Source organism: Hemitrygon akajei, chromosome 3 (genome assembly GCF_048418815.1).
Source record: "Hemitrygon akajei chromosome 3, sHemAka1.3, whole genome shotgun sequence".
NCBI classification, from domain to species: domain Eukaryota; kingdom Metazoa; phylum Chordata; class Chondrichthyes; order Myliobatiformes; family Dasyatidae; genus Hemitrygon; species Hemitrygon akajei.
The window spans coordinates 111,693,879-111,717,058 of NC_133126.1; the positions used below are offsets into that span (position 1 = coordinate 111,693,879).

Consider the following 23,180-nt stretch of genomic DNA (forward strand, 5'->3'; position numbering starts at 1 on the left):
AAGTGTTATTAAAGGGAAAGGTGATGTAACACAATGGTAAACATGCCAACTTTTGTTGAGTGTGTTGCAACCATCAAATTCTAAATTTGTGTATATTTACAAAATACAATTAAGTTGGTCAGTAAAACTATTGAAAATCTTTTCTTTGTACTTTTGTCAGTTAAATAAAGGTTCACGTGAATTAACATATCACAGATCTCTTGTTTTTATTGCATTTTGGAAAATATCCCAACTTTTCTGAAAATGGGGTTTGTATATTGTATACATTTCTCTGACATTAAATGTACCTTTGAGGCCTCTGAAACTTTGGAGTTTTTATTGACAAGAAGCAATGTAAAGTTTGTTTTCCATGCCTTCCAGACACATCTTGCCAAACACACATATATTGAGTAAGTAAAAGGAAAACCAGAATTCAGAATATAGTCACTCACACAAAACACTGGAGGAACGCAACGGGTCCAGCAGCATCTATGGAAATGAGCAGATGGGTCAGTGTTTTGGGCCGAGACCCTTCTTTAGGACTGAGAAGCAAGGGGGAAGATGACAGAATAAAAAGGTGGGGGGGGAGGGGAAGGAGGCTGGCTGGAAGGTGACAGGTGAAACCAGGTGGGAGGGAATGGTCGAGGGCTGGAGAAGAAGGAATCTGATAGGAGACGAGAGTGGACCATGGGAGAAAGGGAAAGAGGAGGGGCCCTGGGGGAAAGAGATAGGCGGGTGAGAAGAGGTAAAAGGTCAGGGTGGGGAATGGGATTAGGCAGAATATAGTGTTGCAGTAAAAGAGAGTACAGTGTGGGTAAACAAGTGAAGTGCGAAGACAAAGGTAGAGAGACCAAGAGTTCATATTTGTGTTCAAGGGTCTGATAAGAGTGAGATAATGCAGATGATCACAAACCCCTAACTCTGCTGAGCCATTCAGAGAATGGTTCTGTCTGCACCCCAGTGCTCTGATCTATCTCACCTTGACACAAGGCTACTTGGCCCCTCAACTTTGTCCCACAGTTAAATGAAATCACAGCTGATCCACCCCAGGCCTCAATTCCTGTCCTGTGTCAGTTCCTCATAGCCATTGATTACCGATCTTTTATTGTAAAATGTATTTACATCCACTTTCAATGCCTCTGGTGATCGAACTTCCACAACCCTCGGGGGCAGAGAACTCCAGAGATTCACCACCCTCTGTGAAAAAAAGCTCGATTTTAAATGACCAACTCTTTATCTTGTAACTGTGTGCCTTTGTCTGAGACTCTTCTACTAGTGAAAACATCTCAAGATCTACCCTATCATGCTTCCTCAATCGTCAGCTGGTGGTTTAGTGGCGTCTGCACTGGACCTCAAGGTAAATAATCCTGGCTCCTTGCGCACTTTTCATCTGTGTTGGGTTGAACTTTGAGCTGGCATCTCAGCCTCATAAAAACAACAGACAAAATGCTAAAGAAACCATAAGTTTACCATCCGTTGTGCCACAAGGCGTGGAGATAAACAACAACGATACTCCCTCAATAAGGTCACCCCTCATTCTTCTAAACACCAAAGAGTACAGACCCAGTCTTGGTTGGGTATGAGCCGGAAGTGTAGGCTGCTGACTGATTCACACTCTATGGAACAGCAGACAACGGGGCAAATGGACATTGCCCTTTTGTTTCATTGGTGAATGATAAAGCATTTCATAAAAGTTGTATGAAGGGACCAGGTTTGGTATCTGATGGGGGTATTTGATATAGATCCAAAGGCCACACTCCCTAATCATAATTGATCAATTCTTTTAGTTAGCATGGATGAAGTCAGCTCAATAATGGTCACACTAGGGAAGAGGTCCACTCACTGACGTTTGTATGCAACACAGCTCGGCTATCTAAGTCTTGGTTTTAGGTCATTTACAGGGGATCCGAGGAGAATTTTTTTTTGTACAATGATTGGAATCTGGGGCCTGGTCCCAAGAAGAGGTTTAGAGTGAGATTCACAGAGGATCTAAGAGGGATTTTATTTCATAGCACTGCTGGAATCTGAGCCTGCTGCCCAAGAAGGTGAGATTTACAGATCTAAGGGGGATTCTGCGCATCTCTGCCCACGGTGTCTGGAGGGGTGCAAGGGGAGTGCTCCACTCACACCTGTCTTCACACCGGCAGGCAGCTCCAAACCCCTGGGAGCGCACATCTCTCACAACATCTCACGGTCTCAGACCACATCCACCACAATCAAGGAGGCTGAAGCGAGCTGGTCTATGCACAGTGACACTCACAACCTCTACAGGTGTGTGGTTGTGGGCATTCTGACATGCTGCATCAGTGCGTGGTACTGCGGCAAACAGGAGGGCTCTAGCCCACTGCATCACTGGCATGGGCACCAGCCTACCCGCTTCCCCCACCACCCCCATCAAGGGCATACAGACAGAAAGGTGCCCAAAAATGGCCAGCAACATCATGGAGGATCCCACCTACCCTGCTCATGGTCTGGTTGTCCCACTCCCATCAGGAAAGAGACAACGCACCAGAACTACCAGACTCAAAAACAGTTACTTCCCCCAAACCATCAGGCTGATCCCACCCACCACCACTACAAACACATCACCTTATAAACGTACAATCAGTCTATATAAATAAGTCACTTGCACATTGTTTACAGAATCGCTTTGATATTTATATTTATTGTGGGTTTTCTGATTTTTATTGTGTTCTTGACGCTTTTGTGTTTTTTATACTATATTGGATCCAGAGTAACAATCACATCATTCTTTTTTTACACTCTTTTTTTTACTGAAGAATGACAATAAACAATCTTGAAGAATGTGAAGGAGACTGGCATTCTCACAACACTTAAGCAACCGGACAAGATTTGATTGACCAAGGCACAGAAGTCTATGGGATCTGAAGAGAATTTTTTTTTGTACGGTGATTGGAATCTGGGGCCTGGTCCCAAGAAGAGGTTTAGGGTGAGATTCACAGAGGATCTAAGAGGGATTTTATTTTGTAGCATTGCTGGAATCTGAGATGGGCCATAGGATCAATCTGTACTCCGTACAACTCCGATTATAAATTACCACTCCAAGTTAAATGTATTTTTTGCTTTAAAATTTCATTCTTATTTTGCAAAAATATTCATTGTGTATAATGCTTTTTTTTACATTTACCTATCCTGTAGGGTAAAACATGTATCTGAATAATTATTATAAATATTATGCAAAGATTTTGTGCAAGTTTATCACATACATCCAGTTTCTGTCAGTAGTGCATGCATTATTCACAGCAGGCTCCCATCGGGTGATCTCCGAGAGCTCGGCCAGTATACTGATAGAGAGCAGCTGGCTATCTTCATTATGAGTGCCTGGACGAGACTCAGCTTGCCGAACACCCAGACTTGTAAACATTGCCGCTTAGAGGTAGGTGCCACACCAGCCACCAGTGTGTTTCAAGAACCAGGAGTCAACAACTGCTGGCTTAAGAGAATTCTAATACTCAGTTCCCATTTTGCATTTGGCTTTCACATATTTAGGCAATACCTTGGAGTTTAAAGAGAGGAAAACCATCACAGTTACAGTTAGAATGAACACAAATATTGGCAGCAACAGCAGAAAATATTTTAAAACAGTGTTGTCAATTTGGCAGTGAATTTTAGTGAAATGGGAAATTTGGCCTGGGTCATCCAGTCTGATAGAGTTATTGCAAGTGACTTTGGATCTATCGAGAATAATTAGTGACTTGGTGTTGATCAAAGTGGCCCACCAGTTCAGCTGGCAACAGTCAAAGGTATTATTACTCAGGAGCACACTCTCAAGGCTGCGCAGAAGACTCTTCAGTACATCTTGCTGAAGAGTAGGCAAGTGGTTATTACGCAAGTCCAACCATTTCAGGGGAAGGCTTTTCAATGCAGGATGAAGATTTGTTAAACCATTTCCAGATATGTCCAAGTGACTTAGGTGTCTGAAAGCCACTCGTAGGCTGATATCTAACTGGTTGGAATTTAACCCATTGTTCCTGAGGAATAGGAATTTCAATGTTTTGGACACATCTTGAAAAGAACTTGCTTGCAATCTGATGCCAGTGTTGGATGATAGATCTAGATGTGTTAACGGTGAGCCAACAAAGGCATTGTCTGGTACTGTGACAAGTGCACAACCGGCAAGATAGAGGCGTTTCAATGACTTAATATTTGCCAGCCCAGCACAATCTCTGTTTAAAGTCTTCTCATTTTCCAAAGGATAGGTACAAATAGAGATACTATTGTGACTGAGGTCCAGTGTTGAAAGCTGTGGCATCTTAGTAAATAGATTAGGCAGCACTGATTCCAGCTTGTTGAAACTGATGTTAAAGTAATTCAGTCTCTCCAGCCTGTTAACACTGAAATTTAGACTTGATAATCGGTTTTGACTGAGATCCATCAATTGAAGAAAGAAAAGAGGGTCTTCCTCCGTTAGAGAGAATGTCTTCAAGCAGTTCTGGTTGAGCTGTAGGGAAGATAATGTTGTCATTCCCTGCAGGAATCCCTGGGGAAGATAACGAAATGAATTCCTGCTCATATCCAGAACCTCCAACTCTGGCAAGCTTACAGAAACCATCTCATCCCAAAGATCTACAGTGGTAATGTTGGTTACATTTCCAACAATTTGGATGAATTGGACTTTAGTAGATGAGTCATTCATCAGATCATCATAAAAACTCATTTCATTGTCTGCAAGCAACAGTGACTTAAGTTTATTGCATTTTGGTAAAAGTGGGAAAAACAGTAGTTTATTATGAGACAGATCTAATGTTTCTAACTGAAATTCAATCTCATTTTCTCTGGTTAAAAACAGTTCAATAGCATTGTGACTGACATTTAATGTTTTTACTTGGGGCAAACTGAAATCCACAATGCAGGGAATATGATTATGAGCGAGGTTCAACTTGGTTAATCTTCGCAAGCCTTCAAATGTCCCGCTTTCAATTTCATAGATATAATTGTACTCCAAGTTCAGTTCTCGAAGATGGACAAGACCTTCAAGGTTGCCTGGCTCCAACCTCATGATGACATTTCTGGCCAAGGATAGATATTCTAGAGTGGTCAAATTCTGCACGATATAACTTGTCATATCTTCATTTAGTCTGTTCTCAGATAGATCCAAACTTTTTAGAGCTGACAGAGTCCTTAGTGCCAAGTGAGTCTCTGAATAAGTTAGATCAATACGATTGTTCTTTAGGTTTAAATCTTCCAGGTTCTTGTTGTAACCAAAGGCACCAGGCTCAATAACCTCGATCTGATTCCCACTCAGGTTCAGCATGTACAGGCGTTTGTACACAGAAAGCGATTCATTATTAATTGCTCTGATGACATTTTCATTAAGAAAGAGTACTTCTGTTCTGATGGACAGATTCACCGGCACACGATCCAGGCTCTCTCGTTGGCAGTGTGCCTCTGTTCCAACCTACAACATAAAAGGTTAAAGCTCAGGTTACCACAGACAACCTACCATGGTACAAGGCAGAGAGAACCACTGTTCAACTCTCAGCAGAGAGAGTCTAATCATATAATTCCCTTATTCCAGCCCCTTCTCTGCAGCATTGTATGCTTTCATTTTAAAATGCAAGCTATGTGGTACAGTAGCCTGCTGAGTATGTGACTGGATTTACCAGGTTAGACCACACTTGGAGTGTTGTGCACAATTCTTGTTACCACACTACAGGTAGGATGTGGTAGCTATAGTGAGTGTGCATTCGATGCTGCACACTGGAATGTGGAAGGCTGAGGGGTGACTTTGTAGAGGTTCATAAAATTGTAAGGGGCATAAATAGGACAGGGGGGTCTAGATCTGGGGGGCACAGGTTTAAGGTAAGAGGGGAAAATTTATAGGAGACCAGAGTTGTAGGATTTTCATACAGAGGATGTTTTTTATCTGGAATGAGATGCCAGAGTAGCTATTCAAGGCAGATAAAATTACAATGTTTAAAGGGCATTTCGACAAGTATGTGAAAAGGAAAGGAGTGGAGGGAAACTGACCTTACCGTATGTGCCAAATGTTGTTAGCACCATGGTAAGGTGAGGGCCCATTTTGTGCTGTACATTTCTATGATGCTAAAACTAAAGACATAAATTTCTGACATCACAGCAGTTAGGACTTTAAATTCACGTGAATAAAACAATGTCAGGCAATGGCAATCATATAACCACTGGATTATTGTAAGTTGTGTTCACTAATATCTTTCAGAATGGGAAGGTGACAACTAGGAAGTGTGGTTGACTGTTAAATGAAATGACCAAACTGATGTTCCTGTCAAAGGCCATTAAGGATGAGGGTTAACTGCTGCCCTTAGCAAATTAATTTATGAAAAACTATACATAAATAAAGACTAACAAACAACCTAATTGTGATGAAGACAAATTGCAATATTTATATATTAAGAACATGAGTTGTAAAATGTCCTTGAGAATGGTCTATAGGTTGAGTTGGGGTGAATGAAGTTGGCCAGTTCAGGAGCCTGATGGTTGTAGGGTAATAACTGTTCCTGAACTTGATGGTATGGGAACTAAGGCTTCTCTACCTTCTGCCTGATGATAGTAGCAAGAAGAGAGCATGACGTGGATAGTGGGCTGACAGATGATGGATGCTGCTTTCCTGTGGCAGCATTCCATATAAATGTCCTCAGTGGTGAGGAGGGCTTTGCCTGTGATAGACTTCCTGCAGACATTTCCATTCCCGGCCATTACTGCTTCCATACCAGACCGTAACGCTACCAACCAGGATACTTCCCACTGTGAAAGTTTGTCAAAGCCTTCGGTGAAATGCCAAATCTATGCAAATTTCTAAGAAAACAGAAGTGCAGCTGTGCCTTCTTTGTGATTGTACCAACGTGCTGGGCCCTGGACGAGTTACACTCATATGATAATAGGACATTGAACATGGGAATTTAAAGGCACTGATGTACAAGACCATAAGACATGGGAGAGTGAGATCACTTGGCCCATCGAATCTGCTCTGTCATTCCATTGTAGCTGATTTAACCACATTTTCCTGTTTTCTCACTGTAATCTTTGAGATCCTTACTAATCAAGAACCTATCAACCTCTGTTTTAAATATACCCAGTGACTTGGCTTCCACACCTATCCATGGCAATGAATTCCACAGGTTCACCACCCTTTCGCTAAAGAAATTTCTGCTCATCACAGTTCTAAAGGGACGTCCCTCTATTCTGAGGATGTGTCCTCTGGTCCCAGAGTGCTACAATATAGAAAACATCAGCTGTACGTCCACTCCACGTAGGCATTTCAATACTTGATCAGTTTCAATAGGACCCCCCCCCCCCCCCATCAAGCCATCCTCATACATAAACCCTTTCACTCCTTGTGAACCAACTTCCTCTGGACCCTCACCAATGCCAGCACATCCTTTCTTAGATATGGGGCCAAAACCTGCAAAAATAGTCAGAAAATTGCCTTATAAAGCCTCAGCATCACATCCTTGCTTTTATATTCGTCCTCTCTAAATGAATGCTAACATTGCATTTTCCTTCCTTCCCTGCTTCCTCAACAGTACCTGCCCCTCCAACTTCCTTCATACCCCCTATATCTCTGACCCCTGATGTGGGCTAACTCATGGACTTCTGGTCTCTTCCTCCTCGAGTCGATAATCAGCTCTTTGCTGACATTGACTGAGTGGTTGTTGTGGCCCCACTCAGCCAGATTTTCATTCTCCCTCCTATATGTCAATCCATCACCACCTTTGATTTGGCCAACAGCATTGACGTTTGCAGCAAACCTAAAGAGAACATTGGAGCTGTACTTAGCCTCTCAGTCATGGGTATAAAGTGAGTAAAGCAGGAGCTAAGCACACAGCCTTGTGGGGCACCTGTACTGGGGGTTATTGTGGAGGAGGTGTTGTTGCCAATCTGTACTGATTGGGATCTGTAAGTGAGGAGACCCAGTTGTACAGGGAGGCCCAGGTCTTGGAGTTGAGTGATGAGTTTGAGGGGATGATGGTGTTGAATGCAGGATCCTGACACCCATTATAGAACCAGAACAAGACGTAACGCTGTACTGAATTCTGATTGCAGAGCCTGTGTACACACCCTATGATCTCGGCTCATGACAAGCTAGTGGCTGCATTTCATTCAGAAACTGAAGAGATTTGGTATGTTCATTCTGCCTGGTTGCAATACACAGGATCACAAGAGGCTGCAAAGGGCTGTAGTCAGCCAACCCTCCCCACCACCGAGGACATCCTCAAGAGGTAGTGTCTCAAAAAGGTAGCATCCATCATCAAAGACCCTTCCCACCCAAGACATGCTCTCTCCTGATTACCAGCAGCATGGAGATGGTGAGGGACCCTGAAAACCCGCACTCAGCAATTTAGTTCTTCCCCTCCACCGTCAGATTTCTGAACCATCTATCAACACTACCTCACAATTCCCCTTTGGCACTTCATATTTACATTTGTAATTTATCAATTCTGATGTAGCTGCAGTGTGCCACTGCCAGGAAACAATGAATTTCACATCTTGTGTCAGTGACAAAAAATCTGATTCATTAGCTACCTCCGTCGACTTCGCAGGCACTCGTCTCTGTCCTCGCACCCCTTCACTGCAATGAAAAGTTTACTCCCTTTCCCACTCTTACCCACTTCACTTTTCTAAAGTTACCACTGAATCTATATCCTTTAAAGTTTCAGCAGCAACTTTTAAATCATAATGACTCATTTGGTTAAATATAAACTTAGCTTCATCTAGATCCTAAAGCTGTTGACCCTGTAATATTTATGACATCTCACTGAAATCTGACTAATATCAGAACCAGGGAATTGTACAGCACAGAAACTGACCCCTTCAGCCCATCAAGTACTCACCTATACTCATCCCCATTTACTGGTACCTGATCTATAGCTTTCTATGCCTTAGCAATTCAAGTGATCTTCTGCAAACTTCGTATCGGTGATGAGGGTACCTGCCTTCACCATCTATTTAGGCAGTGTGTTCCAGGTTTCAGTCACCCTCTGGATGAAAAATCCTTTCCTTGGATCAGTCAGTATATTTTCCCAGGATACAAATGCCAAACTACTGGAGGTCATGCATTTATGGTGAGGGGGGGAAGCTTAACGGAGATGTACAGAGCAAGGTTTCACACAGAGAGTGGTAGATGCCTTGGTAATGGTGGAAGCAAACGCATTGGTAGTGTTTAATAGGCTTTAAGATAGACACCTGAATACACAGAAAATGGAAGGATATGGACCAGGTGCAGACAGAAGAGATTTAGTTTACTTTGGCATTGTGTTCAGCACAGAGATCGTGGGCCGAACAGCCTGTTCCAGTGCTGGCTGCCCCATGTTCTATTATCCCTCTAAACCTCTTCCCCTTTACATTAAACCTACGTTGCCCAGTTTTTGAACCTCTGTGTTGATTTCAGGGTGGATCTCGACAACAGTTGGCAAAAAGGCAGTAGGTGTAAACTGCACTGTTCCCCTACAACCAACACCCACCCTGCCAAGTCTAACCCGCAGCAACAGTAAGAGAGGCATCTCAGGTCAGAGGGGGTTATGTGGGCCTTAGACTTGTTACCCACAGCTGCATGTGTGACTAGTGTGGCACTGGAAATGGCCACTCTATATTTTGCAATTTCCTCTGAGTGTTCTGGCGTCACTTTGAAGGAAACACATAACCGGCAGCATGACATTTAAATGAAGGGAGTTGGTCCGTTCCTCAATTGTGACAGAGCTTACATTTGGGTAGAGGAGAGAAGGGCAAACTCCTATATTTAACCATCCCTTTCCCTTTAACAACCTTACTGCATCCACAGAGAAGAAATGCTTTCCGTTTTTACAATTCCCCTGCCATTGAAATACAAGAATATTAAAATAAGCTATAAAGAACAACACATTCAGGCAACATTACTTTTGACAGCAGGTTTGAGACTAGAGGGATCCAAGTGCGTGGGTCTTGATGTTATCTGCTCGTTGGGTTATCTGCTTGTTTTGGATAGCAAGAACACAAGCAGGCTATAGAAGCTGTCAGATAAGTCCTGATAAGAGAAAGATTGGAGTTGGTCACATGTACCAAGATAGAGTGAAAAGCTTTGTTCTGTAAGCCATCAGCCAGATCATTTCAAACATGAACTTGTAAAATGGAAAGCAGGATGCAAAACGTTAGTCATAGAGAAGGTGCAGAAAAACATGTTAGCAAGGTCCAACGGCCATAGCAAGGTAGATTGAGAGATCAAGAGTTCATATTTATTGTGAAAGAGGTTTCTTCAGGAGCCTAATAAGCTGCCTGCTGGGACTCATACAAGATCACTTAGTGATATTGTGAAGAAAAGCTTTCTTGTTGTTTTGTATTCTTACATGAAAGTGATTGCACTGGTTGAAGTGTGACATTGAGTCACTGCTGATGAGTCATACAGCACAGAAACTAGCCCTTCGGACCACCAATTCCATGCAAACCGTTTACACTACACCAGTTTACCTTATACCAGCCCAATTTATTCTCCCCACCAACCTCCCCCAGTGATTGTGATCAAAACTTTTGTTCCAGCTTGTACATTTGCATCAAGCCACACAAAGTTATTTGATCTGAGTGAAAGTGAAATGACAGGGCCATTGGATCTGTGGTCAAAACTGAGCAGAGAGATAGAGCCAGGGACCACCTCAATAATGTCTGCTTTAATATATGGTTCAAAGTTGATCATTATCAACACACCCCTCACTCCAAAATCTGTTTTAAATACATGTAAACGTAAAGGAGAGAGTATCCCAGCATGGCCATGCAGTGCCGATGATAGGAAGGTTTAGTCCTAGAAACTAGTTCAGAACTACCTACTCCGTAATAACTTAATTTCAAGTAGGTAGTATGGATTTAGACCTGATCACAGTACAGCTGATCTCCTCACCACCTTATCTCAAACGTGGAACGCCTTCTGAGACAAAGGTGGAGAAGTGTGTGTCATAGCCCTGGATGTCAAAGGAGCATTTGACAAGGTCTGGCATAATGGACTCTGAGATCCAAAGGAATATCTGGAAAGCTGCAGAGCTACCTTCATGGACGGACCATCAAAGTCGTTATCTCTGGTCAGGCTTCTGATTCTTCAACCATCAATGCATCTGTACCACAGGGTTCAATACTTGGGCCACTTCTGTTTTCCATCTTTATTCACGACTTGGTTGATGCATGCAGTAACGAGCTATACCTGTACGCTGATGACTCCACACCATTTGCACCAATTAGAGCAGGAGAGAGTAATACAGTGGCAGCAGGCCTGAATGGGGATCTTGACAGGATGACAGCCTGGGCAGGCGACTGGAATGTCACCTTTGAGCCTACTCAGTGCAAGGCGATGGTGATGTCTAGGAAGAGGAATCTGTCTACCCCCGACCTGTATTTTGGAAACTGCAAGCTGGGTTTAAAGATGGAGCTAGTAATCCTTGGTGTTAATATTGACAGCAAGTTGGTATGGGATAAAAACCTTTCCACTATTTCCACAAGGCTGGATAAAGGCTTGGAGCTCTGCAGAAAGTAACATCCAAACTAGAGAAAGAGAGCAGAGCCACGGTTTACAAAGCCCAGGTACGAAGTATCATGGATTATGCCTGCTTATCATGGATGAATGTCTCACAGAGTGTCCTCAGCCTGCTTGACTCCATTCAAAGAAAGGCTCTCAGGATTATAGGTGTAGATGAAGCCACAGCTCGTGAGAAGCTGGCCATCAGTAGCTATCACCACAGACGACAGGTTGCTGCAGCTACTATGCTGTACAAAATGCACACCAGCCACAGCTCTGCAGACCTTCGCGCCATGCTACCTTCACCTTATGAGAGACGGCTCACCACACAATCAAGTTTATCTATGCCTGCTCATGCTGTTTCTATGCCTGATGCGAGAGCCTACACACTGGATAGAAGCTTCCTTCACTGTGCTATCAGAATTTGGAACAGCCTTCCAGATGCTGTGGTTGGAAACATCTGTGACGATGGGGCCAAGCCTTCAAGAGTCGAGTGCACAAACACCTATCATCTCTGGGAGGGAAGTCACATGCTTCTTCATAAGCTGTCATGAAGGGGACCAGGATGGCAATGCTTGGTTGTTGGCAGGTAGGGTTAATACCTGACTCTCAAGAGCAATTGTGCGGCTGGACTTAGTCCTTAAACTGCTGGAGAACTGTGCGGAAAGATCAGGTGCTGTTTTCTCCCAGAAGGGGTTCAGTTTTAGTTCCAAGTGCTCCTGTCACGTTTTATCACCCTGTAACCTTCTCCTTCACTCTCTCTGAATTATGGAGGACAGCATGTGTATAAATGTCTTTCTCCAGCAGACTTCATCATGATCATCATGACTACAGTATTTCTACTATTTTTTAAATCTTTATTAATTGTACATATGATTTTCTTGTGTTCTTTCGCTGAGCAGCAGTGAACCATCTGATTGGCCTATCAGAGTTCTCTTTGGGAACTAGCTAACTTGATCAGCATTTCTGATCTGGCTATTGTTCACGATTGCACATAATTTTTTAAAAAACGACACTCAATCCAGGAATATCTAAAGCTAGGAATCAATCCCAGAATCTAAGAGTCAATACCAGGAACAAAAAGCATCGATCTAGAGAACTGTAAATAGCTGAATAGCCCTAAAATAGGGCTTAATGATTTTGCTAAATACATGGATGGGAGGGAATGAGCACTATGGCCCTGGTGTGTGTCGATGCAAGATAACAGTTCAGTATAGACAAGAAGGGCCCTTCGCTGTGCTGTACTGTTCTGTGACTTTAATCTCCGATCATTGTTTCGAGAAGAATTTTAGCAATTGGAACTAATCTTGGTAAGTGGATCAATCCCAGGAATTAGAACCAATCCTGAGGTGCCAAGGCTAAGGAGTAAGTCCCTGGAAATGAAACGAATCTTGGGGAGGTGCAAGGGGGAAATTCAAAGGCATATACAGGGCAATTTTTAGAAGTGGAATTCATCCCAGATTGTGAATTCATTTCTGATTCCTGGAATTAATCCCAGAAAGAGGAATCAAACCTGGAAAAATCTTAGAAATTGGAATCAATGCAATCAAACACAAGGCAGTAGATTCAACTCTGGATCACCAGATTAATCTTGAGAAATTGAATACACCTTACAGATTAATATTTGTCATTTCTGGATGTGAAAGAAATCCCAGAGTGCTGAATTATTCCTGGAAAGTAGAATCCATCCTGGGACATCTTGTCATCAAGAACTTGAAGTGGATAATATCCAGGGGAATATAGAAGACAGGACACAGAACACCACAGCACAGCACAAGCCCTTCAGCCCACAATGTTGTGCCAACCCTTTAACCTACTTTAAGATCAGTCTAACCCTTCCCTCCTGCATAGCCCTCCATCTTCCTTTCATCCTTGTGCCTAACTAAGAACCTGTTAAATGCCTTAATATACCTGCTTGTACCTGGCGTGGAAGGGAGGAACTTTGAGGAAAATCGGAGGGGTCAGATTTTTTTGTTACACAGAGAGAAGCTGAAATCTGGAACGTGCAGTCAGAGGAGGTGGAATAATCAGATACACTCACTACTTTTAAGGATATTGGAACTAATCCTGAATGGAATCAAATCTAGGAAATTTAAAAAAACTAGGAAGTAGAAATAATTCTGAGAGCAGGAACTAATGCAGGGTTGCACATCACAGTCTGGTTATGGTATTAGTGGCAGGGGAGGGGATGGATTCAGTTACAGGCACTGAAATTAATCTTGGAATCGGGAATAAATCCTTATTAAGAATTAATCTTGACACATAGTGTCAATGAATGAATAATAGAATAAATTCTGGTCAACATAATTCATTCCAGGTCATTGAATCAATGACAGATGGTAGAAGCAATCCTACAATTGGAGCCAATCCACAGTGGAGCCTGTCCAGGGTTGGGGAACTTATACCGGGAAACGGAAATGTTCCAGTGGATGGAATCAGCCCAAGGAAGTAATTCCTGCTAAAAGATAGAATTGTTCCCATAAAGTGGTATAAAACTTGGGAAGTGGAATAAATCCTGGGAAGGGAAAAGACTCCAGGATCTAGAAGCTATGCTTGGAAACTCTCAGTAATACAATAAATCTCAGGCCATTGAATTGTTTTTAGTGTGTAAATTCAATAAGAGGTGATGGAATTATTCCAGAAGGGTAGAATTAATTTGTAGAACCACAATGAATGCTGAGTTGTAGAATCAGCCCCAGGAAAATAATTCAATCCATTATGGAATAATCCTCAGAATCCAGCAATAATTCAGGGAGCTCTAAATATAGGATACGTTTTCTAGGAATAGAATCAATTCTGAAGTGTGGTATCAGTCCTTGATCATGCAACTGACCCAGGCAATAATCCTGTGTTGTAATTCGCTTTCAACTTGCCACTTTAATGGTCTGATATAGATCAACTAGAAAGCTAAATCAATCCTGAAAAAAAAACAGACTCATTTCTAGGTCAGAAACAAGAGAAAATCTGAAGATGCTGGAAATCCGAGCAACACACACACACAATGTTGGAGGAACTCACCAGGCCAGGAAACATCTATGGAAACATCGACGCTACTTTTTTTTTCAGAGATGCTGCCTGGCCTGCTGAGTTCCTCCAGCATTTTGTGTGTGTTGCTTCATTTCCAGGTACTGCAATCAATCCCAGGAACTGGAATATATATGCAGCAGGGATTTGATCACAAGAACTGGAATTATATGTACAGCAGGGATTCAATCCTACTCCTTGAATTATTTTTGGAAAGTGAAGTCAATCTTGGGCTACAGAATTAATCCTAGAATCAAGAATCAATTCCTGGATATTTGGCTTTGGAAGGACTTAGATTCTGGATCATTGGGAATCTTGGAATGTAATCCTGAAATGTAGAGTCAATCCTGTGATGTAGAACAAATTCTTGGAAATGGAGTAAATCCTGGTGGATAGAATTAGTCTTTAGACATGGATTTAGCCCTGGGAAATGGATCATTCCTGGGTACTGATATCAATTGCAAACAATCCCAAGAAATGGACTTCCGCCTGGAATGTGGAATCATTTCTAGGAATTGGAATCAATCTTTGGAATGGAACCAGTCCTGTGAAGAATAATAAATTCTAGGAACAAGAGTCAATTTCAGAAAGTGCTGATAACCTTGGGAAATAAGGTGTACTGATAAATAGCCCTGGGCTGTTGTGCTCTCTCTCCATGTTATCCACTAATTTGCTGATGGATCCTAACACACAGGAGGCATCCCAGACCCCATCACTAACCAGTTCCAGCAAAAATACTGAGACAGTGACCAATGTCTGAGTAAACGTGGCGGTCAGCTCCCAGACTACATGTCCATGTGGTGCCCTGTTGTACGCTGTCCTAACAGAGAGCAATTTTATTTACACCTTGCAATCTCAAAACTGATGACTGTGTGTAAGTTTCAATACATTCACTGGATGTGGTTTGTTAGCCGTTTAAATGTTTTAATGATTTTACTGCAGGTTAAGGTTTTTGGAGTACTGTCGTGTTAACCTGGGGTGTACTTTGAGTTAAGGAGTGGTCCTGAGAGACATCTTTTTTTTATTATTTACAGGAAGTCCATATTCATATCATGCACAGATGATGAGGACTTAGTATATTTATAGACCATTTTGAAGTAATGAACAAGTTCAGTTTTTAAAGGCATCCATATATTGATTTTATCTGTGTTGGAAAGTACATAAAAGCCCTCGACCCGGTAACCATACCTCTGCAGTATTGTAATTGTTGAAATCAGGATGTCCCATGTTCAGTGACTGGTTTGGAGACTTTTGAACTACCAGTGTAATAGAAGTGATTATTTCTCAGTTTCTAAAGCAACTCTCTTAGCTGGCCTCCTGTACTGAAATTGACAGTCAATGGTGTCTATTGCTGTGGGTTACATGGAAACGGGAACTTTTCAAGATTGGTTCTCATCTGTATTTAACAATACAGAATCTGGGGTGGGGTGTCCATAAATTGGACATTCATAACCCAGGAAAGGGCTGTACCCTAATACTGGGCAGATTGAGGTGCACTGAAAAGCTGAACATGACAGTTCCTTTCAAAAAGTCCCATTTATTTCAAATTGCTTTGCCAAGAGATTGAATTTAAAGTCACATAACAAGAATAAAATAAGGAGATGGCCCACTGTTGCAAGCAAGGTTAAACAGTGACCAGTTTCTCACTCTAATGTTCACAGCACTGAAGATGTAGTACAAGTTAATTTTAAAGAAAACCACAGGGAGGTTGAAGGATGGTTGGGTGTGTCAAAACAGGATGTTCTGTGGGTTTTAGTGAAGAGCGAATGTAGGCTATCAATAGGCAGACACAGCACACTGCACTCTGAGCCTGTAGCAGCTTTTACCCAAGAGCTGGCAGGTTTTAATCACCTCTCTCAAGCACTGCTTTCACATGTTTTTATATATAGTTCAATGCTCTGTTACTTCGACAGCAAAGTGCATATTTAATTTCAATAAAAGTAGAGGACACCGAAGAGAAGTAACATGCTCAAAAAGTGAAAAATCTGCAGATACTGGACATCTGAACTAAAAATATAAAATACTAGAAAAAAACAGGGCAGGAGGCAATTGCAGTGCGAGGGAAAGAATTAACATTGCAACATTGATCCCGTCAGGATCAGAAAAGCTAACTCTGTTTCCCTCTCTAGCAGTTTTTTGCTTTGTTTCAGATTTGCAGTATCTGCGGGGATTTTTTTTTGCTTTCTGATGATCACTTTATTTATTCCTCCCTGGACTGGTAGTGGCCAACTTGCCTGTATAGATATGGAGAGAGTTAGTTTTCTTAACTGCATGTTTCTACATGGCTTAGCACTTCCCTCCAGAGCACCCAAGTAATAATGCATGAAAATGTGAAGGCAACACTCCACATGTGGAGGTGACAGAAAAAGGATGTGGGCAAAAGACAGGCAACTATAACGGGCATTTGTAGTCAGGAAAATGCTTGAAGTTGTCATTTAGGAAGAAATAGCGAAACATTTAAAAAGGAGTGGTTCCATTAGACAGATGCAGCATGGATTCAGAAAGAGCAGGTCCTGTTTGACAGACTTATTGGAGTTCTTTGAGGCCATAATGAGTGCAGTGGATAGAGGGGAATAAGTGGGTGTCGTAAACTTGGATTTCCAGAAGGTGTTCGATAAGGTGCTGCACAAGAGACTTATAAATAAGATACGGATGCATGCAGTCGGAGGAAGTGTATTGGCATGGATTGTGGATTGGTTAACCAATAGAAGGCAGAGAGTTGGTATAAATGGTGTTTCTCTGGTTGGCAGTCGGTGGTGAATGGGGTGCCGCAGGGGTCGGTGCTGGGCCTGCAGCTGTTTACCATTTACATTGATGATTTGGAAGAGGGGACTGAATATAGCGTAGCAAAATTTGCTGATGACACTAAACTGAGTGGAAAAGCAAATTGTACAGAGGACATGGAGAGTCTGCAGAGGGATATAGATAGGTTAAGTGAGTGGGCCAAGGTCTGGCAGATGGAATACATTGTTGGTAAATGCGAGATCATCCACTTTGGAAGGAATAATAGAAGAGCAGATTATTATTTAAATAGTGAAAAATTGCAGCATGCTGTTGTGCAGAGGAACTTGGGAATGCTTGTGCATAAATCACAAAAAGTTGGCTTGCAGGCACAACAGGTTATTAAGAAAGCAAATGGAATATTGGCCTTCATTGCTACAGGGATTGAATTCAAGAGCAGGGAGGTCATGCTGCACCTATACAGGGTGCTGGCGAGGCCGCACCTGGAGTACTGTGTGCAGTTCTTGTCTCCATACTTGAGGAAGGATATACTGGCTTTGGAGGCAGTGCAGAGGAGGTTCACCAGGTTGATTCCAGAGATGAAAGGTTTAGCCTATGAGGAGAGATTGAGTTGCCTGGAACTATACACTCTGGAATTCAGAAGAATGAGGGGGGATCTTATAGAAACATGAAAAATTTTGAAAGGGATAGATAAGATAGAAGTATTGTTTCCATTGGTAGGTGAGACTAGAACTAGGGGACATTGCCTCAAGATTCAGGGGAGAAGATTTAGGACAGAGATGAAGAGAAACCTTTTTTCTCAGAGAGTGGTGAATCTGTGGAATTCTCTGCCCAGAGAAGCAGTTGAGGCTTCTTCACTAAATATTTTTAAGATACAGTTAGATAGATTTTTACATAGTAGGGGAATTAAGGGTTACGGGGAAAAGGCAGATAAATGGAGCTGAGTTTATGGACAGATCGGCCATGATCTTATTGAATGGCGGGGCAGGCTCGATGGGCCGGATGGCCTACTCCTGCTCCTATTTCTTATGTTCTAAGATGGCCTAACAGGAGTGGAGAACTTTTGGAGATGTAATCACAGTTACATACACCTCAACTGTGGAAGGTATTACCTGACTCAATCACAAACCCAAATGAATTTCACATACTCCGTTTCCAGGCGAGACTAGCAGACAGCATCTAGAGTTAGCTGTTGACTGATTTTCCCTTCTCTTGAGCCCCAGTGATATTGACACCCATTAAGTGGCTCACTGAACCCAGAAGGAAATAAGAGACTAATCCAATATCTGTGTTGGGATTGGGCCATATACGTCTAATCTCAATGCAGGGGTGCAACAACACAGGGTTAATCCAAAGATACTATTTCTGAACCCCCAATAAGAAAGATAGGGATTCCACATACCATTTTGCAACTCTCCAACCTGGCTTCTGTGTGGCTTCTTCTGTCAAGCAGCACCAGTGCTGAGAGAATGAAGGAAAGGGACAGGCCTGTGAAGTCTATTTTCATGATTACACCTAGAATGAGACAAGAAGTTGTACCATTACTTACAGTCCTTGCAGAATGAGCACCTGTTCTATTGCAGTATCAATGATAGAGGCTGTGTTCAGTGTGATATTGCCATTGGCCATTGAGACATTATAGAGGGAGCACAGCACTGTTGGAGGAAGAGCTTTACTGTCTGATGGACATTACTGAAAGAGAACTATGTGGCAGTGGGGAACAACACTGAGGGAGGACTACACCTACAGAGGAACACTCCTGAGGGAGACTCACACTGTGCTGGGGGAGTGCCGTAGGTCAAATGAGATGAGATGTTAATCCATAGATTTTCTGCCTTGGTAGATGGTGGTAATTCCATGACATTATCTGAAGTGCAGCAAATGGGCTCTCTTTGCGATCTCCCTTTTTTCCATAGGTGCTGTTCCTCCAGCATTTTGTGTGTGTTAAATTGATGCAGGAGGAACTCAGTGGGCTAAGCAACACACCATCTCTCTGCCAGCACAGACACTGCCCGAAGCACGGAGCAGTTCGATGTTTGCACCTCACAATTGGAGTGGTCTGGTCCAGTGAGTGATGGGTAACAACCATCTCCAACAAACGGACAGTCTGAACCGCACCCAGCACTACCATAACTGAGCCCCCCTCCCACCATCAGCATCCAGGGAGTGGTGGGTGGTCAAGACTGAGAAGGAACTTATCGGAGCCAGACATTTGAATCCTGTAACCACAAGTGCTGATTACCCTGTGATCAGTCTCAGACACCCAAACCTTTTCCACCACCTACAAAACACGTCAAGAGTATAACGGAATACTCAGCACTGGCCTAATGCAACTTAACAGCCTTCAGAACAAAGCAACCCATGACTGGCACCCCCAGCTTTCCACTGATGCATCATTGTTCTCAGCAGCAATAGGTCAAGGCTTTCGTGACAGTACCTGCCAAACCCATGAGCACTCCTGCCTAACGTACAAAGGCAGCAACACCGCCTCCAAGCTTCCTTGAATCTCATTGACCGTACTGACTCATAAATAAGTCAATGTCCCGGCATTTTCTCGGGGTTACAGCCCACCAGTTTCCAACCCACAGCTTTGTGGGACCAGGTTCTCTCAAAGTGCGTGAGGTTCAAGGTGGAGACTAGCCACTGCCTTTCCAAGGGCAACTGGGATGGGTACTACACTTTCTTCCTACGGCGTCCTTCCTCATTCATAAGGACACTGTGAATGCAGTCACAAACAAGGGAACAACAGAAGGAATGGAGAGACCAGATTAGAAAGACCAAGCGAATCAACAAAATATTTTATCACTGAAAAACGTCACAGGTGATAACTGTCTTTTAGGATTCTAAATAATATCAGATATTGCACACTCAGAGACAGGGACTGGTGCTTCAAGTGGGATGAATTCAACGTAAATGACGGGAACAATATTAGTGAGATGGTCTGACCCTTTGGATATTAATTATTAATATTTTAGGCTGCAACTTGACACATATCATTGAATCCAGCCTGGTTTTGATCTAAGATTCCCAAAAGTTTCACCACTGGAGGTAACTTCAGGTTACTTGGCTATATTTTATGCTAACTGATGATCAACACATGACGTGCCATTATTTCTATTTCCCTACACTGATGGCCCATCATCGCAATAGCTTGTGGCAGTCTGAGCTAAATGGCACCAACACTTGAATGCTATCCACCCCCCCGTCTGAATCTTCCCACACCATAACACTGACTGCACCACTGATATCACAATAGGAAGACTAGCCTGCCATGAGGGAGGGTGACAATGTGATTGCACAGAAGTTATGCTGAGCCATTAGAAAATGAACATCATTTCATTCAGATTGATTGGATTTGGCCAGGTGCTGGGAAAGGACTGTGCAGAGAGTGTGAGATACCCTAAGATAGGCCTGACCCTGGAAGCTTGATTTCTGTCCGTGTTGTATTACAGGAGGGAGGTGAGAACATTAACCAGCTGACGGCCACCATCTTTTGCTCCTCACCTCTCCTTGCTTTGTGCGGCTACGAGCAGAAGTTACTGTCAGTCAGACCTGGCTAGTGTGAAGGGCCAGATGTTGAGGGTGCAAGGGTAGGGGGCTGCTGAAGTGGGCTGGGTGGTGGTGTGGGGTGAGATGGGTGGGAAAGAACTACACTCCTAGCAACATTCTATAAGTAAGTGACCCATTCAGAGTCCAAGATATCTACTAAGGCCTCTCCTGCCTTCTCCTTCATGTCAACCTAGCTCCACAATCCTGTGTTAACCAATATCCAAGTTCATACCCAAATGTCAGCCTTCCTGCCCTCTCAGGAAGCAAGAACCCAAAGGTTCTGTGTGGAATTTAGATTTATTCAGTACAGAAGCATCCATGTGAGCCCACCAATGTTTCCTCTCATACCCCCATCACTTTCAGCATTACCCCCTTCTAATCTCCTGCCTCCTACGCACACTGGGCAGTTTGCAATAACCATGGCAAGAGAACATGCAAGCTGAACCCCAGTCTCTGAGGCAGTGGTGCCGACTACAACACCGCCCTCATCTCCAGCTCCAGTGGCCGACCCCTCACTCTGACTCTGGCCAGCATTCCCGCTGGATCCCAGCACCCTCCGTGGGAAGCGGTCCTCAACACTTTCGATAGGGTGCTGCTTACGCCATCCACTTTGTAGCCTTACTCCGCTCTCTTGCCCTTGACTGTTGCCGAGTTAATGTCCTCCTCCCCCTCCCCCCAGAACAGTACCTCCCGCTATTGAGCCGTTAGACCAAGATTACTCGTCACTATGGAAGGGAGCGGTGCGCCAAGTACCAAACAGGGTAGATAGAGGTCCCGGGTTAAACCCACCTCCCTCAGCCGGGTCTCGCCAAAAAAAGGGGCACTTGTCTCATTGTTAATACAATCTTGCTGTGCTAAAGCACCTGATCCCGGGCTTCGGCCCGAAACGGTATAAATTCTTTACCCCCCCGGACCTGCGGATTGATTGTTGCTCCAGAATCTCCAGTTGCTGTGTTCTCAGATGTTATGCAAAGCTGAGAACTCGGGAAGTGACTGTGAACACTGTAAATAACACGTACCTTTACGGTGTACGGGGAGAGCGCACGGTCCCTGCTGTCCATTAACTTTTAAGGTGGCAGCTGTGATTGCGCGGTCCCTTTAAGGCAGCCTGCGGCAAACTGTCAACACTGCTCTGAGCCGGCGGTAGCGGAGACTTACCGAGCGGAGCGGCGAAGCTGCGGGGAGTGCGGTGTGGCTGCGGGTATCCGCGCTCGTCTTCTGCAGCCCTCAGAGCTGCCTGACGGGATTCGCAGCCCATCTGCTCCGCAGCTACAGCTCCGGAAGGTGCAGACGGAAACCGGGTCACATGTAGCAAGACACACATACAGAGGAGAGAGCGAGAGAGAGCAGCTTGCAGCGGGCAGTTAGCGGACCGAGATTCTGCGAACAGGCACTGGACATCTCTGGACTCTGCCAGATTCCCCCATCGGATCCTCGTGGGCAGAGTCTGCTCACTGGATCCCAGTGCACAGCACTGGATTCCATTCACCAGATCCCAAAGGGGATCTCTGCGGCCAAATGTCCATCACTGCTATCCATTCACAACAATGGATTAATGGAATCCCTTCCCCAGATTTGTGACGGGGTGCGGTGCGGGGAGGGGGGGGGGGGGAACAGTGGTAGAGCTGCCTCTTCACGCCTCCACTGACCCAGGTTCAACCCTGATCCCCAGTGCTGTCTCTGTGGAGTTTGCAGGTTCTCCATTGGACTCCAAGTGCTGAGGTTTTCTCCTGCATCCTAAAGAGGTGCAGATTGGCATGTGAATTGTCCACGGGTTGTGGGATCTGGATGAGCTGATGGGAATGAGGGGGAATGGAGTGGGATTAGTGTAAGCTTGGTGTAAATGGTGCTGAATGATCATCAGGAACTTTGGGGCTGAACGGCCTGATTCCCTCTGCTCTTTATGAGACCCAGTCGCCAAATTCCAGTGATCGGATGCCCATTAGATCCCATGAACAGATTGCTGGCTGATTTGCATAAATCATAGCAGAAAACTCAAAGGAATTCCCCTGCCTAAAGAGGGTCAGAAAGTTTGTGAACCCTGTTCTGTTTCTGCATAAATGTGACCTAAAATGTGATCAGATCCTCACACAGGTTCTAAAACTAGATAAAGAGAAGCCAATTAAATAAATAACACAAAACATTATACTTGTTCATTTATTTATTGAGAAAAATGATCCAATATTACGTGTATTTATTGGAAAAAGTATGTGAACCTCTGGGATAATGCCTTCTACAAAAGCTGTTTGGATTCAGGTGTTCCAATCAAAGAGATGAGATGTGAGGTGTGAATTGTAGAGGTGCCCTGCCCTATAAAAAAGACACACAAAGACAGGTTACTGACAGAACCTGCTCTTCTCAAGAAAGATCTGTTTATGTGCACCATGTCTCGATCAAAACAATTTTCAGAGTT

The 23,180-nt window shown here is 43.6% G+C and overlaps 1 protein-coding gene across 2 annotated transcripts; it reads right to left on the reverse strand.

The window, feature by feature from the left end:
* Positions 1–2,631: 2,631 nt before the first annotated feature.
* On the reverse strand, positions 2,632–22,079 carry LOC140725286 (transforming growth factor beta activator LRRC33-like). 2 transcript variants are annotated; one of them, XM_073040565.1, is made up of 3 exons: positions 21,926–22,079; positions 18,621–18,733; positions 2,632–5,398 (listed from the first exon to the last, which is right to left on the reverse strand). In XM_073040565.1, the coding sequence occupies exons 1-3, from the start codon at positions 22,023–22,025 to the stop codon at positions 3,446–3,448; spliced, it is 2,166 nt and encodes a 721-aa protein (XP_072896666.1). In that variant the 5' UTR covers positions 22,026–22,079; the 3' UTR covers positions 2,632–3,445. The 2 variants fall into 2 exon arrangements, with proteins under 2 accessions (XP_072896666.1, XP_072896667.1); XM_073040566.1 differs by having other exon boundaries at positions 21,787–22,078.
* Between the last annotated feature and the right edge of the window lie 1,101 nt (positions 22,080–23,180).